General features: G+C 36.2%; 3 protein-coding genes across 7 annotated transcripts; 1 reads left to right on the forward strand and 2 right to left on the reverse strand.

The window, feature by feature from the left end:
• Positions 1–560: 560 nt before the first annotated feature.
• LOC112723669 (uncharacterized) lies at positions 561–4,032 on the forward strand. 3 transcript variants are annotated; one of them, XM_025775108.2, is made up of 6 exons: positions 561–876; positions 1,794–1,858; positions 2,304–2,411; positions 3,018–3,144; positions 3,216–3,333; positions 3,600–4,032. In XM_025775108.2, exons 2-6 carry the CDS (start codon positions 1,849–1,851, stop codon positions 3,684–3,686), a joined length of 450 nt encoding a protein of 149 aa, XP_025630893.1. In that variant the 5' UTR covers positions 561–876; positions 1,794–1,848; the 3' UTR covers positions 3,687–4,032. The 3 variants fall into 3 exon arrangements, with proteins under 3 accessions (XP_025630893.1, XP_072064106.1, XP_072064107.1); XM_072208005.1 differs by having other exon boundaries at positions 610–907; positions 1,798–1,858; XM_072208006.1 differs by having other exon boundaries at positions 698–876; positions 1,770–1,858.
• A 708-nt stretch (positions 4,033–4,740) lies between these two features.
• LOC112723670 (uncharacterized) lies at positions 4,741–7,175 on the reverse strand. Of its 3 annotated transcripts, none has more exons than XR_003163135.3 (7): positions 6,777–7,175; positions 6,609–6,683; positions 6,235–6,362; positions 5,572–6,004; positions 5,401–5,465; positions 5,201–5,314; positions 4,741–5,110 (listed from the first exon to the last, which is right to left on the reverse strand). XR_003163135.3 is itself a non-coding variant. In XM_025775111.3 (6 exons), exons 1-6 carry the CDS (start codon positions 6,861–6,863, stop codon positions 5,048–5,050), a joined length of 900 nt encoding a protein of 299 aa, XP_025630896.1. In that variant the 5' UTR covers positions 6,864–7,175; the 3' UTR covers positions 4,741–5,047. The 3 variants fall into 3 exon arrangements, 1 of the variants encoding a protein (XP_025630896.1); XR_003163134.3 differs by having other exon boundaries at positions 5,087–5,110; positions 5,401–5,477; XM_025775111.3 differs by lacking the exon at positions 5,401–5,465.
• A 1,789-nt stretch (positions 7,176–8,964) lies between these two features.
• Positions 8,965–11,643, reverse strand: LOC112723671 (threonine synthase 1, chloroplastic). The gene is made up of 2 exons (XM_025775112.3): positions 10,309–11,643; positions 8,965–10,103 (listed from the first exon to the last, which is right to left on the reverse strand). The coding sequence occupies exons 1-2, from the start codon at positions 10,975–10,977 to the stop codon at positions 9,156–9,158; spliced, it is 1,617 nt and encodes a 538-aa protein (XP_025630897.1). The 5' UTR covers positions 10,978–11,643; the 3' UTR covers positions 8,965–9,155.
• Positions 11,644–12,316: the final 673 nt, after the last annotated feature.

Consider the following 12,316-nt stretch of genomic DNA (forward strand, 5'->3'; position numbering starts at 1 on the left):
TACAAATTTATCCAAATAAAATATACAATAAAACAAAACTATACAAGATTTTTCAATTAAATACTTCCCGAAAGGACGAAGATGAAAAATAAAATTCACAACTACTAGCACTACTATTTATTAAAATAATAAAATTTAATAATATATATCAATTTTTTTATTATATTATGATTATTAATAGAGAAAAATTTAAAATAGTCTCTGACAATTACCTCAAAAAACAATGAGGTCCTTGATAAAAAAAAACTCAATCTGATCCCTGATAATTACTTCAAAAGGACAACGAAATCTCTGTGTCAAAAAAGTCAATGTTATTTTTTTTTGTACAGAAATTAATCTGTCCAAAAAAAAAAGGATTAGAGGTCAAATGTAGTATTCACTCTTATTAAAATTATTTTAAATTATGCAAATTTTATTGAATACAATCAATATAATTTACACCTATCAAAAATTACTTTTATTACAATTTATAAAATATAACAATTATAATTTTTTTTTAAAAAAATATTTTTTTTCAAATACCAGCTTTAACAAGCTACCAAACCAGGCCTGAAGCACCCAAGGAATCTACGTAAAAAACTGAAGATCAACTCGATCAATTGGAGAAAAAAAAAATTAAAGTAAATATTAGTTTCCTGTTTATAAAGTGACCTTTTTTTCTTGTTTTAGTTTTTTTATTAATTTCCATATTCATATTAAGTATTAACTCAAAATAGGACAGAGAAGAACTCAAGTCAATTCTGTTGAGCTTTCAATAGTTAATCTTGAAAGAGGGTCTCTTTGATCCATAAACAGATGAATTGTAGAGGAAGCAGCAATTGCTTTTTATGTTGAATAACGCAAAGTTCCTCTCTTTTTCTTAGATATTTTCAACAAGTAAGACTCCTTCTTCCTCCATCGAAGGCCAGTGTCTCTTTAATCTTTTCCCTTTCCAATTTCCTGTTGTTGTTTAATGCTTTAATTCTCTGTTACCTTTTTCTGATGGGTTTTTCCAATTTTTCCTTCTGATGCAGAAATTTTTTTTGAAATTATTATTAAAATTTTACATGTGTAACTATGTAAGACTTTTCTTTGTTGATGATTTCTGTAGATTCAGATTTTTATGTCTGCTCATTACTTATTTTGGTATGTTATTACATGTATTGTCAAATCAAAGACAAAGATGCATGTGTGATAGAATTCTTTTTGATTATTTATGTGACCTGAAAATTCTAAATTTGGATTTGGGAGATGTTATTACCAGCTGTATGCTGAAACTTTCCAGCTTTGATAAACAATATCCTTTGTTATACAATGCATGATTAGTATCTTAAATAACAAGCTTGTGGTTTTTGAGGAGGATAGTGAATAGTGTAGCTGCTTCAAATGCCTAAATCTCATACTTAATGTAATTGCTACTGCTTCTAACCAAACCAAACCAAAGAGCATAGGTGGTTTTTTTGTAATATGTTATAGTTCAGATGTGGAAGAAGAATTTTGTGGTTCCTTGGAACAACGGAAAATCTGAAAAGATTAATGTATTTAACATGTTTTGCAATGGTATAAACATATGGTTCATATGAAACATCAGAAATTTTGCAGAATATGGGATGCTTAGGAGTCAAGTTCTTGAATTGCTGCACATGCATATTTGTTGAATCTAGTACTTCTGAGATCCAAAGTCCTCAAATACATTTAGCATATACCTTGCATGAGCTACATTTGCTATTCAATTATCTGGTTCTAAACAGAGACATTCTAGTCTCAGACAAATCATGATTTTATCTTAGCATGTTGTATTTTCGCGAAAACAGGTAGTTTGAGTAAACAGCTGGAGGGACTGAGAGTGTGAACTTAACTACACTACCCATGGATAAAGGTACTGAAACATTATTGTTGATATACTATGAATATAAATACAACTGCATATGCTTATTAGAAATTGTGCTTTAAGTATATGTTTCATCTTTCCAATATTTGCAACATCCTGTCATATCTTATATATCCTTTTTCAAACAGAGAAATGAATTTTCTAATATAAGCAGTTCTAGAATTTAATCAGATAATATGAATTGAATTTTTGTTTGTTGGGTGGCACACGTTTTAAATTCAGAAGAAATCCTTCATCTAACAAATTTGTATATGAAGATGTGTATTCTCATAAGAACAAGTTTTGTCACCTATAACTTGAAAGTTGATATGTTTGGAGACTTCAAACTATGAGATAGAACTGCATTCCTGATATAAATAGGGCAATTTGGACCTCAAGAAGAGACTATCAGCTCAATGCACTTACTTCCCATGGATTTCATTTGGTGTTTCAGATGCTAGGATGCAAGAGACAGTTGATTTGAAAAACAATGTGGAATTAGTGAGATCTGTCTCGGATAAGCTTTTGAGGCCATCTGCGAGAAATTATTCAATATTTAGAGGTACCAATATTAAAGATATGTCAATATACCTTGTAAAGAAAAGTCTGTTTCTAATGGCTTCACCATTTCTTTCCAAGTTTTTATGTAGTATAATTTACTCTTGCCATTTACCATAATTGAACCTCTATATAAAATTGGATTTTTTGTTTTGTTGGAAAGCAAATTAGCATGCTGATGGCTCCATTGGATGCCAGTCATTTTTATTCATTTTTTTATTTAAGTATATGAGTGCAGCAAGCCAGCAAGGGACATACATTACTGCAGAAGTTATCCTACCATATTACTTCTAACTGTTGAAAATGAAACAAATTTGGTAGTTAATGCTACCTATATTTTCCTTTGCATCTGTTATATCATAGACACAAAGAATTAGTTCCTGTGTGTAATAATTGTTGACAGCAACATTCTCTGTTCAAAATGGCGTTTTCCAGTGGCACATAATTACTATTTCAATTCTACTGGCCTAGACAAAGCCCTTCATATACCCATTGTGCTTTGGATTCAACCTCAGGCCCCCAATTTCCTTGAAACAGAGTTTTATGAACTTTATGCTGCAAATCAATGCTTCTTTTGCCTAAAATCATGGCAACTCTATGTTCATGGCAGGACAAGCAATAGATGCTGCAGGCCATGGAAAGGGAAAGTATTCGTTAATTAGAGATACAGAGGACTACCAAACCGGACTTTATGATAAACCACTTCCATTTTTCGGATGTGGAGTTGGATGGTTCTCGTAAGTAATGCTATCAACTGTCTTTGCTGATTTATTGATCTTGTCTCATGGCGTCGTTTGTTATGTTGCAGATTCCTTTTCGGATTCCTATGCCCACCGATGTGGTTTTACGCGACAATCCTCTATTTTGGAAATCACTATAAGAAGGATCCTAGGGAAAGGGCAGGTCTTGGAGCTTCTGCAATTGCTGTAATCTCTCTACCTATTCCTACCTGTTTGTTTGCTCATTCATGCAGATATCGTGTATTATTGTATTTGAATTTGCTTAACCGTTTTCTAAAATGGAAATGTTTGGTAACCAAAGAAAATCAGCCAAAAACAGTCATAACTTACCTTATTTAGCATTCATTAATTGTTGCGACAATTAATTAATGCTAAATAAGACAAGTTCTGGCTGTTTTTTTGTCTACCTAGCATTACCCTTTCTAAAATTGGCGTGGTGGTTGACTTTGCAGGCATTAGTATGCACCGTGGCATCGCTGATAATAGCAGTCATTCTTATGTTAAGATGGTGGTTCTTCCAGCTTCCAGGTGTAAATTAAGTGCAAAGATGAAATTTGAGAAGCAAATACAAATAAATTATAGAAGCAATTCCGGATGGTCTATCTTAAACTATTGGACATTTGTATATGAGAACTTCAAAATAGATAGATGTAAAAAGAAAGGATTGCATCTCGTTGGTGAAGTAATTCACTGCAAGAATTCATTCAGCTATGCAAGCTGAGACTTAATGATTTTGTGAATTGCTGTATACTCACATGAAATGTGACGAGTGTTTATGAATTGCCTATAACTTTTACTAGTAATTTTTTTTTATATATATGTAACACATGGGATACTGAAATTGTTGTATATGTTATACTGTGCAATAAATTTTGTTGATGTGCATTGCTACTAATGTAAAGACGAAGGGTATTTCCGGGTATCATCCTCATGAAACCAAAGAAAGTGTGTGAGGTGAAGAAAACATGGAAGCTTTCATTGATAAAAAAGAATACCATGGTAGAAAACAAGATTGATTCTCCTGCACCGTTAGTGTGATAGCTTCAAAACGTGAAACCAACATGGCATGTTGTTTGGAAAGGAGGTGAAGGAAGTTCCTTCTTATTTGTGAGACATGGAATGGATTAAACATACTCAGCCTCTTAGGTAGTGTTTGGTGGAGAGATAGAGACAGAAAGATTGAGATTGAGAGACAGAGATTAAAAGACGGAGATTGAAATAAATCTCAGTATTCTGGTTTGGTGTAAAGTGGGAGACAGAAATTGAAGCAGGAATAAAACTCTAATTTAATTTGTACAAAAGATAAAATTAGAATTAATTAATTGAAATGAGAATATTTTAGGTATAAAATGTTATTAAAGTTTTAGTTTCCATTTCTAAAAATTTTAGTCTCCTGTGTCCCTACTTTTTGGAGGTACTGAAATACTGAAATTTTAGGGACAGAGACAAAAATTTTAGTACCAATCTCTGAACCAACAAACATGATACTGAGTCTCAGTCTCTGTCTCAGTACCTCAAAACAAACACTACCTAACACTACCTAACAGAACTTCAAGATGCTAGCAATAATAGAGCTGTGTTTAATACAATCACTTGACTGAAACTTGCCTAAAATTAAATAGAATATCTTCACATTAAGTCACACAATCAAGAACATGCATATCCTGCAAATTCTGTATCTATTTGCTAAAGTCCAAACAAAAATCTGTATCTTGAACATCTGAGCAAAACAATAGTGAATCTTCTCACAATTCTTTTCAGGAAGGACAAAAATGTGGGCGAAGAGGGGATGAATACAAGTTTCACTTCTCTTCGACAGTCCATATGTTTTGAAACATAAAGGAACCAGCAGCAAGAGATTCTCGAAAAACTCCTAGGACTCAATCATAAGTTGATGCATTCAGTCTTTGGCCACCAATTGCACATACTTGCCCTCAACAGCAAATCTAGAGCTGGAGTTTATCTGTAAGCACACAATTTTCATGAGGAACTCCATATTAATATCTCATTTTAACACAAATTAACGGAAACACGATCAAGTGGATGAACTTACTTTCTGCTGAAGTGCCTCACTGAACTCAGTTTCATCCACTACGACGCCAGATTCCTGCAGTGCCTTAAGGACAACTTTTTTCAGTTTCTTCATCTTCAAAGTTCCATCAGGTTGCTGTCACAAATAAATAAACACAAGCACATTTAAGTGCCATAGAAAAAGAAATTAGATTTACACCACAAGATTACAAAATGCAAAACCTGAGCAAGCTCATTACAGCCCATGGTAGAAGCTCTAGTTAGGTCCAATCTTAAAGTCATCATATCTATATGATCATCTCATGCCCAAAATATACAAATAGGATCAGTATAAGACAGGTAAATGAAGCACAAAACAAGAAAGTATGTCATTTCAACGTTAAAAGAACATACAGATTTCAGAGCTGATTTGATAAACTTCTTCCACTTAATTTTATTTTTGACAGCAGATTCTACTTTCCCTTCTGCTTCTTCACCCTGAATAACTTCTCCATTTCCAGTGTCAACAGAAATGTCATTCCTGCATTTTTTAATAAGATCACCCTCCGACGCTTCAAGTTTCCTCTTTTTTGCTGAAGAAATTTTGTCCCCTGATTTCAAATTATCTTGTTTAGAAGACTCTTCTAATTTTGGCTGCTCTGCATTTTTGCCGTCTGTAGCCTCATTAGGAGCAGCCTCCGACACAATCTTAGCATCAGGTGCAGATTTGTCTGTCTGGGGCGGTGGTTGCTTAGAAGCATGGTATGCTCGGGCTTTTGCCCGATGTTTCTTCCCATCGGCATGGAGAAGAAGTGTTTGCTTGCTGGTAGCTTGTGTATTGCAAAGACTGCCAAGTCACAACCAAATACTCAAATGAGTTGGACAAAACAATAAGGCAAACAAAAAATCTAAGTTTATAGCACTTTTTAACATAATTTTTAAGTTTCTTAACCAGAGAATAAGCTGTTTTAACAAATACTAGGAAGCATATTCATTAAGTTTCACTCTATAATGTGCAACAAGCGCCAATGAGCAACTGCAATAATATTAGAAAGTACTGAAATGGTGTATATATACCTACAAAACCATGGAGGGCGTTCGGACAAACCGACATTGATATCAACATCAGGCTTTTGCTTGTTGCCATCCTTGTTAGGCTTTGCAGGTGCACCATTCTTGACTTGCCCCTTTGGACCATACTTTTCCTGCAAATAAATCAAGCAGGCAGAGAATATCAGATTGCCATACTCATAGTTCATTAATTAACAGAACATAGGATCATTTCAAAGGTGAAAACTCAGGTGAAGTCGACTTAATGAGAAGTTGATATTTAAAAGCCGTTAGATAAAAACTTAGTCAAATCATCTGACGGCTCTCAGGTATCAACTTCACGTGAAGTTGACTGCACCTGAGTTTACACCTCATTCAAAATGCACTAAAGAGAGACGCACCGCTTCGGTCATACACTGAGTGTGGTTCTGAACGGTGTCTTGGCCAAAAGTTTCACCACAGTCAATGCATGATAACTGCAGAATATGAATGAATGAACCGTAAATGAAAAAGAAAGAAAGAAGTAAATGTGAAATTGAATGAAATCATAGAAGTGTGAGTAAGATTACCCTGTAAGCGGAGCAGCTTCGGAAGTGACCAGCCAACTTGGGCTTCTTGAGGTTGTCGCCGCAGTCCTCGCATTGAAACCAAACCATATCGTTCTCCCAACGAAGGTTGCTGCTAAAGCTAAAAATTCCTGAACAGAGAACGATGGTTCGGTTGTGCAACCTTAACCGAAATCGAGGTTCCGGGGTTTAGTGGGGGAACGGCTAGGGTTTTCTTTTACTGTTAGTATTTACTTTTTGAGTTTTGATCTAACGACCCCGTCCCTTCTGCTGTTCTGTACTGTCAAAACCGCCGCAAAAACAACATTTTTCCCCACCAAATTTTTTTTTTTATTCTCCCGGAACTTAGAAGGTGAACATTTTTTCTTGGGCTAGAGGATTGAAAAATATCCCATGCTCCGTGTTTGGACAATAATGTGCCGTTAGCCCATTTAAGTGAGCATTTTATTATACAATATAGATTGAACCAATTCGGGTTGGTTCTACTTAAATAAGTGTCGGAGATTCGAATCCTGCGTTGTACATGCAGTGATTCATTGGTCAATGACAGAGCCTTAAATAAAACTCCGATTCGCGACGGATTAATTCTTAATTTGTTGGGTTAGGAGATACCGTGAACAAAAAAAAAAACATAGATTGTGTAAATAAAAAACATAAATTAAAAAATTATTATACAAATGTAAATATTAAATAAATTTGAGTATATTTTACAAAAAAAAAAAATCGTATTCCTTATTCATTCTACTATTCTTTTCAGTTATTATTATTCTTTAGACTTAACTATCTTTTATTTATAACTTTTTAACAGACTTTTCAATCATCTTTAGTGTATTTTTAAATGTTTGCTATCTTGCTCTACAGCTACTTTTATCCTGATGAGTTGTAAGTAGCTAGGATGGAGTTGTAAAACTATTATCACCTAAATGGTCAACGTTTCCTATCATATGGAATAGATTAAGAACTAGCGAAAACGTGGAAAACATGGATATAAAAATCCATTCTTTGTCGGGGAAAAATGTAGGAAACAAAGCACATGGGAAATAGTTTACTTTAACCAGCATTATTACATGTTATCCAATAGTTTACTTATAATTTAGAGTCTTTTTTAGCGCTCAAATATTAAGTTAGAAGTCATATAGGAGTTTTTTTTTTTTGTGTGACTATATCAGAGTTATATGAAGATTTTCAAATATACTGTCATATGGGTGTATCAGTGATTTTTAACCGTTGATCTTAATTATATATATTATATATATTTTTTATAATTAAGATCAACGATTAAAAATAACTGAAACACCGGTATAACAGTACACTTGAAAATTTTCTTATAATATTATGAATCTTTTTATTTACGCCATTATAAAGGTATAAATTACTTTTAGGTTTAGTTATTCTAAAAGAATAAGTTCTTTTTTCATTAGTTGTTTGATATTTTAGTGTAGTATTATAAGTTGAGTCACATTCCTTTAGATAAATATATAATCAATTTGATAACCTCCTCTTTTGAGAGAATAATAATAATAATTATAATGTAGCCATTAAACTCATAAAATGAGTTATTAGGTATTTTGTTAATCGATGAGAAATTATTATCATCTTTATAATATCTTCTATAGAATTTTTTAAGAATCTAAAATAATCATTGAAACTGGTTCTTTTTACCTACTCTTAAACTCGATTAGTAGTAATAATAGTTTTAAAAAACATTCCAAAACAATATATATTTCAGCTATACTACCTCAAATTTCTCTTTGATAATTACACCAAAAGACTTACGTGCTTGCAAATTTTCAGTGTCCGCTAAAAGTAACCAAAATAGCTTCAAAACTCTCCCAATATCACCATATATACTCAAAATAAAACATAAAAAAATCTATCGTTTACATGGGAGAAATCAGCAATTGATACGTTTACATAATAAGTTCGTTCACTTCAGTTAGTACTTCTCTTATTTTTCACTTGTTAGGCACAATTTGTGTTTACATATATATCATGAATATGACAAAAGTCAATAATGATATTCAGAATTCAGAAATTGATTGATTATCTGGTTAAATCTTCAATTTTTTTTTTATAATCTCTCTTAGTTCGATAGATTAATAACTACATCGGAGTTTTCTTTAAAGATTTGTTATCGACCAATAAGTTATTGCATACAAACATCCGACACTTATTTAAACAGACAAGTAACTTAACTGTAGTAACTTAACTTGGTTAGTTAAACCCTCAAATAAATGAGCAAATTTGTACAAAACTCACAACCTATCTCCAAAAAAAAAATAATTACAAAACTTTTCCATCAACACACACCTCTTGAGCAAACGAGCACAAATGATGAAGTTTTACTTTTACCAGTAAGCATAACTGCATAAGCATATTCTTTCAAAGTGACTTCTTGTTTAGGCGGTCACTCTTCAAGAAACCCCTGAGCACATCCATCACGGATCCGAAATCCGGATTCACCGTCACGGGTGGGTTAGCGAACCGACCCATCCCAGGAATAGCACCAGAATGATAATCAGTCTTACTCTGAGTGAACTTCAACCCATGGGCAGTGCTAACCACCACCGTCCGATCAGTGGGCCCTATCACCCCACTCCTCCGAAGCTTAATCAGAGCCGTCAAAGCCACCCCAGTGTGCGGACATATGAACATACCCGTCGAATCAGCTTGCGCCATGGCATCCATCAGCTCCTCCTCGCTCGCCTCCTCAACAATCCCCTCCGAATTTCTCAGCGCAAACACCGCCCTATCAATAGAAACCGGATCGCCAATCTGTATTGCAGAAGCGAACGTCGATTTCGCGGTCACGGCCTTAAACTCCTTCCACCCGCTCTTGTAGTACCGGTACAGAGGATTCGCGTTCGCGGCTTGAGCGCAAACGAGCCTCGGGATCCTATCCACGAGCCCTAAATCCCTGCACAATTTGAATCCCTTGTAGAAGGCGTAGATGTTCCCTAGGTTTCCGCCGGGAACGATGACCCAATCGGGAACCTCCCAATCGAACTGCTGAAGAATCTCAATAGCCGCGGTTTTCTGACCTTCCAGCCTCAGGCTGTTCAGCGAGTTCGCCAAGTAGATAGGTAACTCTGAAGTGATCTCACGAATCAGCTTCATGCAGCCGTCGAAATCGGTGTCGATGCTCAAAACCAACGCGCCGTTCGCAATCGGCTGAACCAGTTGTGCCGTTGAGATCTTGTTCGCGGGAAGGAACACGATGGAAGGGATCCCCGCCGCCGCGCAGTACGCCGAGAGAGCCGCTGACGTGTCACCTGTTGAAGCGCACCCAACCCCTACAACCGTCCGGTTCAACTTGCGCAATCGGTTCACCTGATGATAATAATAATAATAATAATAATAATAATAATAATAATAATAATAATAATAATAATAATAATACAGCATCGCAGAATTCAGTAATTGACAGTTGGAATGAATTGGAGCTAACTTAACTAGTTAGGTTGTTGAGAAGCTGTTAGGGTAGTTAGGGTAGAAATTATGTGGTGTAACTGGGAGTAAATTAATTTTGTTGTACCTGGCTGACGAGGACGGTCATGCCCAGGTCCTTGAAGCTTCCGGTGTGGCTGATGCCGCAGTGCTTGACCCAAAGGTCGTTCATGGAGAGGTACTGTTTTCCGAACCGTTCGGCCCAGAAGAGGTTGGAGTTTCCTTCGAAGGCGCTAACGATGTCGTCGGGGTCGATCTCCGGTAGCACCCACTCCTTCTTGCTCCATACGCCGGAGCCGTACGGCCACGCAGTCTTCCCCACTCGCGAGTCGAACAGAGAGCGCCAGTACGCACCGTCGAACCTCGACAGCGCCTCCATGTCGTGTTGAACGTCAAGCAGCCCGCCAGAGCGGCTACGGTACACGATATCATCCAGGGAGTACCATTCCGCCGAGTCGAATCCCGCGTTGAAGGGAACGTACCTCGCCGTGAAGCCTCGGCTGTCGCTACCGGAAGCCGAGCGGTGGCGGCGTGCCTCGTCCTTGATGTTCTCTTCGGCGTTGCGGCGGCTGTGGTTTGCCGGCGGCGCCGTCGGTGGGTGAGAGTTTGTGCTTGTGGTGGGAGAGGAGGAATCGTATGTGGATGAGGTGCATGCTATTACGTTGGGGGCGAGGCGGTTTTTTCTGTTGGTAGTTGGATTAGTAGGTTTTGGGGTGAGAGTGGAGAAGGAAGGGTTGAACAACGATGATGACACCATTGTTTTACTTTTCTTTCTTCGAAGTAACGGAGAAGCGAAGTGAGTTAAGTTAGTGAAGGTGGTATATGGCGCGTGTGTGGTTGTGTTTTAGTGTTGGTTTTTGGGGGGTTTATGGATTATGAATTTATTCGATTTCTGAGGTTAATGGATAATCAATGGTGACATGGGGATGGGTGGGTGTGAGCAGATTAATGCACGTGTGGTGACACTCTGAGAACCGAAGGCCATGTGTTACTCGTGTGCTGAAATTATTCAATTCGTGGTCAGTGAACCAATACTGGGGGATATTCTTTTAACTTGCTTATAATAATTTAGCTCCCAAATCTCTCATAAAATAATATGAAGTGATTAGACTGAATCATATACTGTTCTTGCTAATTACATAGGATTTAGGTCTTTGGAAACATAAGAAATCTCTGATTAATTGGTAATGACAAAAAGCAATGGGAAAGGTCCAAAGCAATCCCCTATTCTCCAGAATTGGATGGAGAAAAGGAAGAGGAAAGTTCTCCATTGCTCCTTCACCAACGAAATCATGGCCAAGTTTTACCTGTGATTCCTTTTACTCTCTGAGATTGGAAGCGAACACAAAGAGCATGACATAATCTCGAGTATTTCTTTGCGTTTTGACTTTGTTGTTATTGTTATGTCCTCAAACTTTGGACTGACGACCCTGCTTAGAATATCGTGGCTCAAATATACGTCATTATGGCCCCATACATTTTTCCAAAAAAGGCTCAAAATCATTGGTTTACAAATCATGGCCCAAAGATAGCGTTAGCCAGAGAAGGAAGAAGATGCCATTTATGATTTGGAGTTTTTGGTAGGAGGTTTTGTTTTTGGTTTACAGATAGGAAGTTTATTTATTTATTTTTTGGTATAGAGAGGAACTTTATTTTGTTCTGCCTTCTCTGTATTAAGCGCTTCTTTTTGGGTTGGGTTGGGCTTCCCCAGCCTATAGCCTTGTCCAAAAGGGAAAAGCCTTTTAGGTGTAGATATTAGTCTTCAATTACTTCTTCAATGTAGCTAAGACCTAACTCAATTGGTTAAACCATATGCTTTTTAATATGCTACATTCGGGTTCAAATTTTAGTGAATGCACCAAGTATTGAATATGAACTTTTAAATGTTGTGTGGGTAAGTATGTAATGTGAATGTGTTGTAAACTTGTAATACCTAAAATTGAGGGTTGTTCAATTTAAAATAAAAAAAATTATTTCTTCAATGGGAGATATCCCATTACTTCTTCCATGGATGACGATGAGTTCAAGTTTGAGTTGCTAACAGAATTACGTTACGTTATCCTCCTTTTATTATGGTAGTTATGGAATTCAGTTTG

The sequence above is a fragment of the Arachis hypogaea genome, chromosome 11 (assembly GCF_003086295.3).
Source record: "Arachis hypogaea cultivar Tifrunner chromosome 11, arahy.Tifrunner.gnm2.J5K5, whole genome shotgun sequence".
Taxonomy (NCBI): Eukaryota; Viridiplantae; Streptophyta; class Magnoliopsida; order Fabales; family Fabaceae; genus Arachis; species Arachis hypogaea.

Bases quoted from the DNA above. Each gene is read 5' to 3' on its own strand.
- LOC112723670 (XM_025775111.3), bottom strand. From the start codon at position 6,863: ATGGTTTGGTTTCAATGCGAGGACTGCGGCGACAACCTCAAGAAGCCC. The intron at 6,684-6,776 runs GTAATCTTACTC...CATATTCTGCAG, and splicing joins GAAGCTGCTCCGCTTACAGG to TTATCATGCATTGACTGTGG. The intron at 5,315-5,571 runs GTATGTTCTTTT...TATTTGTGACAG, and splicing joins TCAAATCAGCTCTGAAATCT to CAACCTGATGGAACTTTGAA.
- LOC112723669 (XM_025775108.2), top strand. The intron at 2,412-3,017 runs GTACCAATATTA...TGTTCATGGCAG, and splicing joins AAATTATTCAATATTTAGAG to GACAAGCAATAGATGCTGCA. The intron at 3,145-3,215 runs GTAAGTAATGCT...GTTATGTTGCAG, and splicing joins TGTGGAGTTGGATGGTTCTC to ATTCCTTTTCGGATTCCTAT.
- LOC112723671 (XM_025775112.3), bottom strand. From the start codon at position 10,977: ATGGTGTCATCATCGTTGTTCAACCCTTCCTTCTCCACTCTCACCCCA. The intron at 10,104-10,308 runs GTACAACAAAAT...TATTATCATCAG, and splicing joins TGACCGTCCTCGTCAGCCAG to GTGAACCGATTGCGCAAGTT.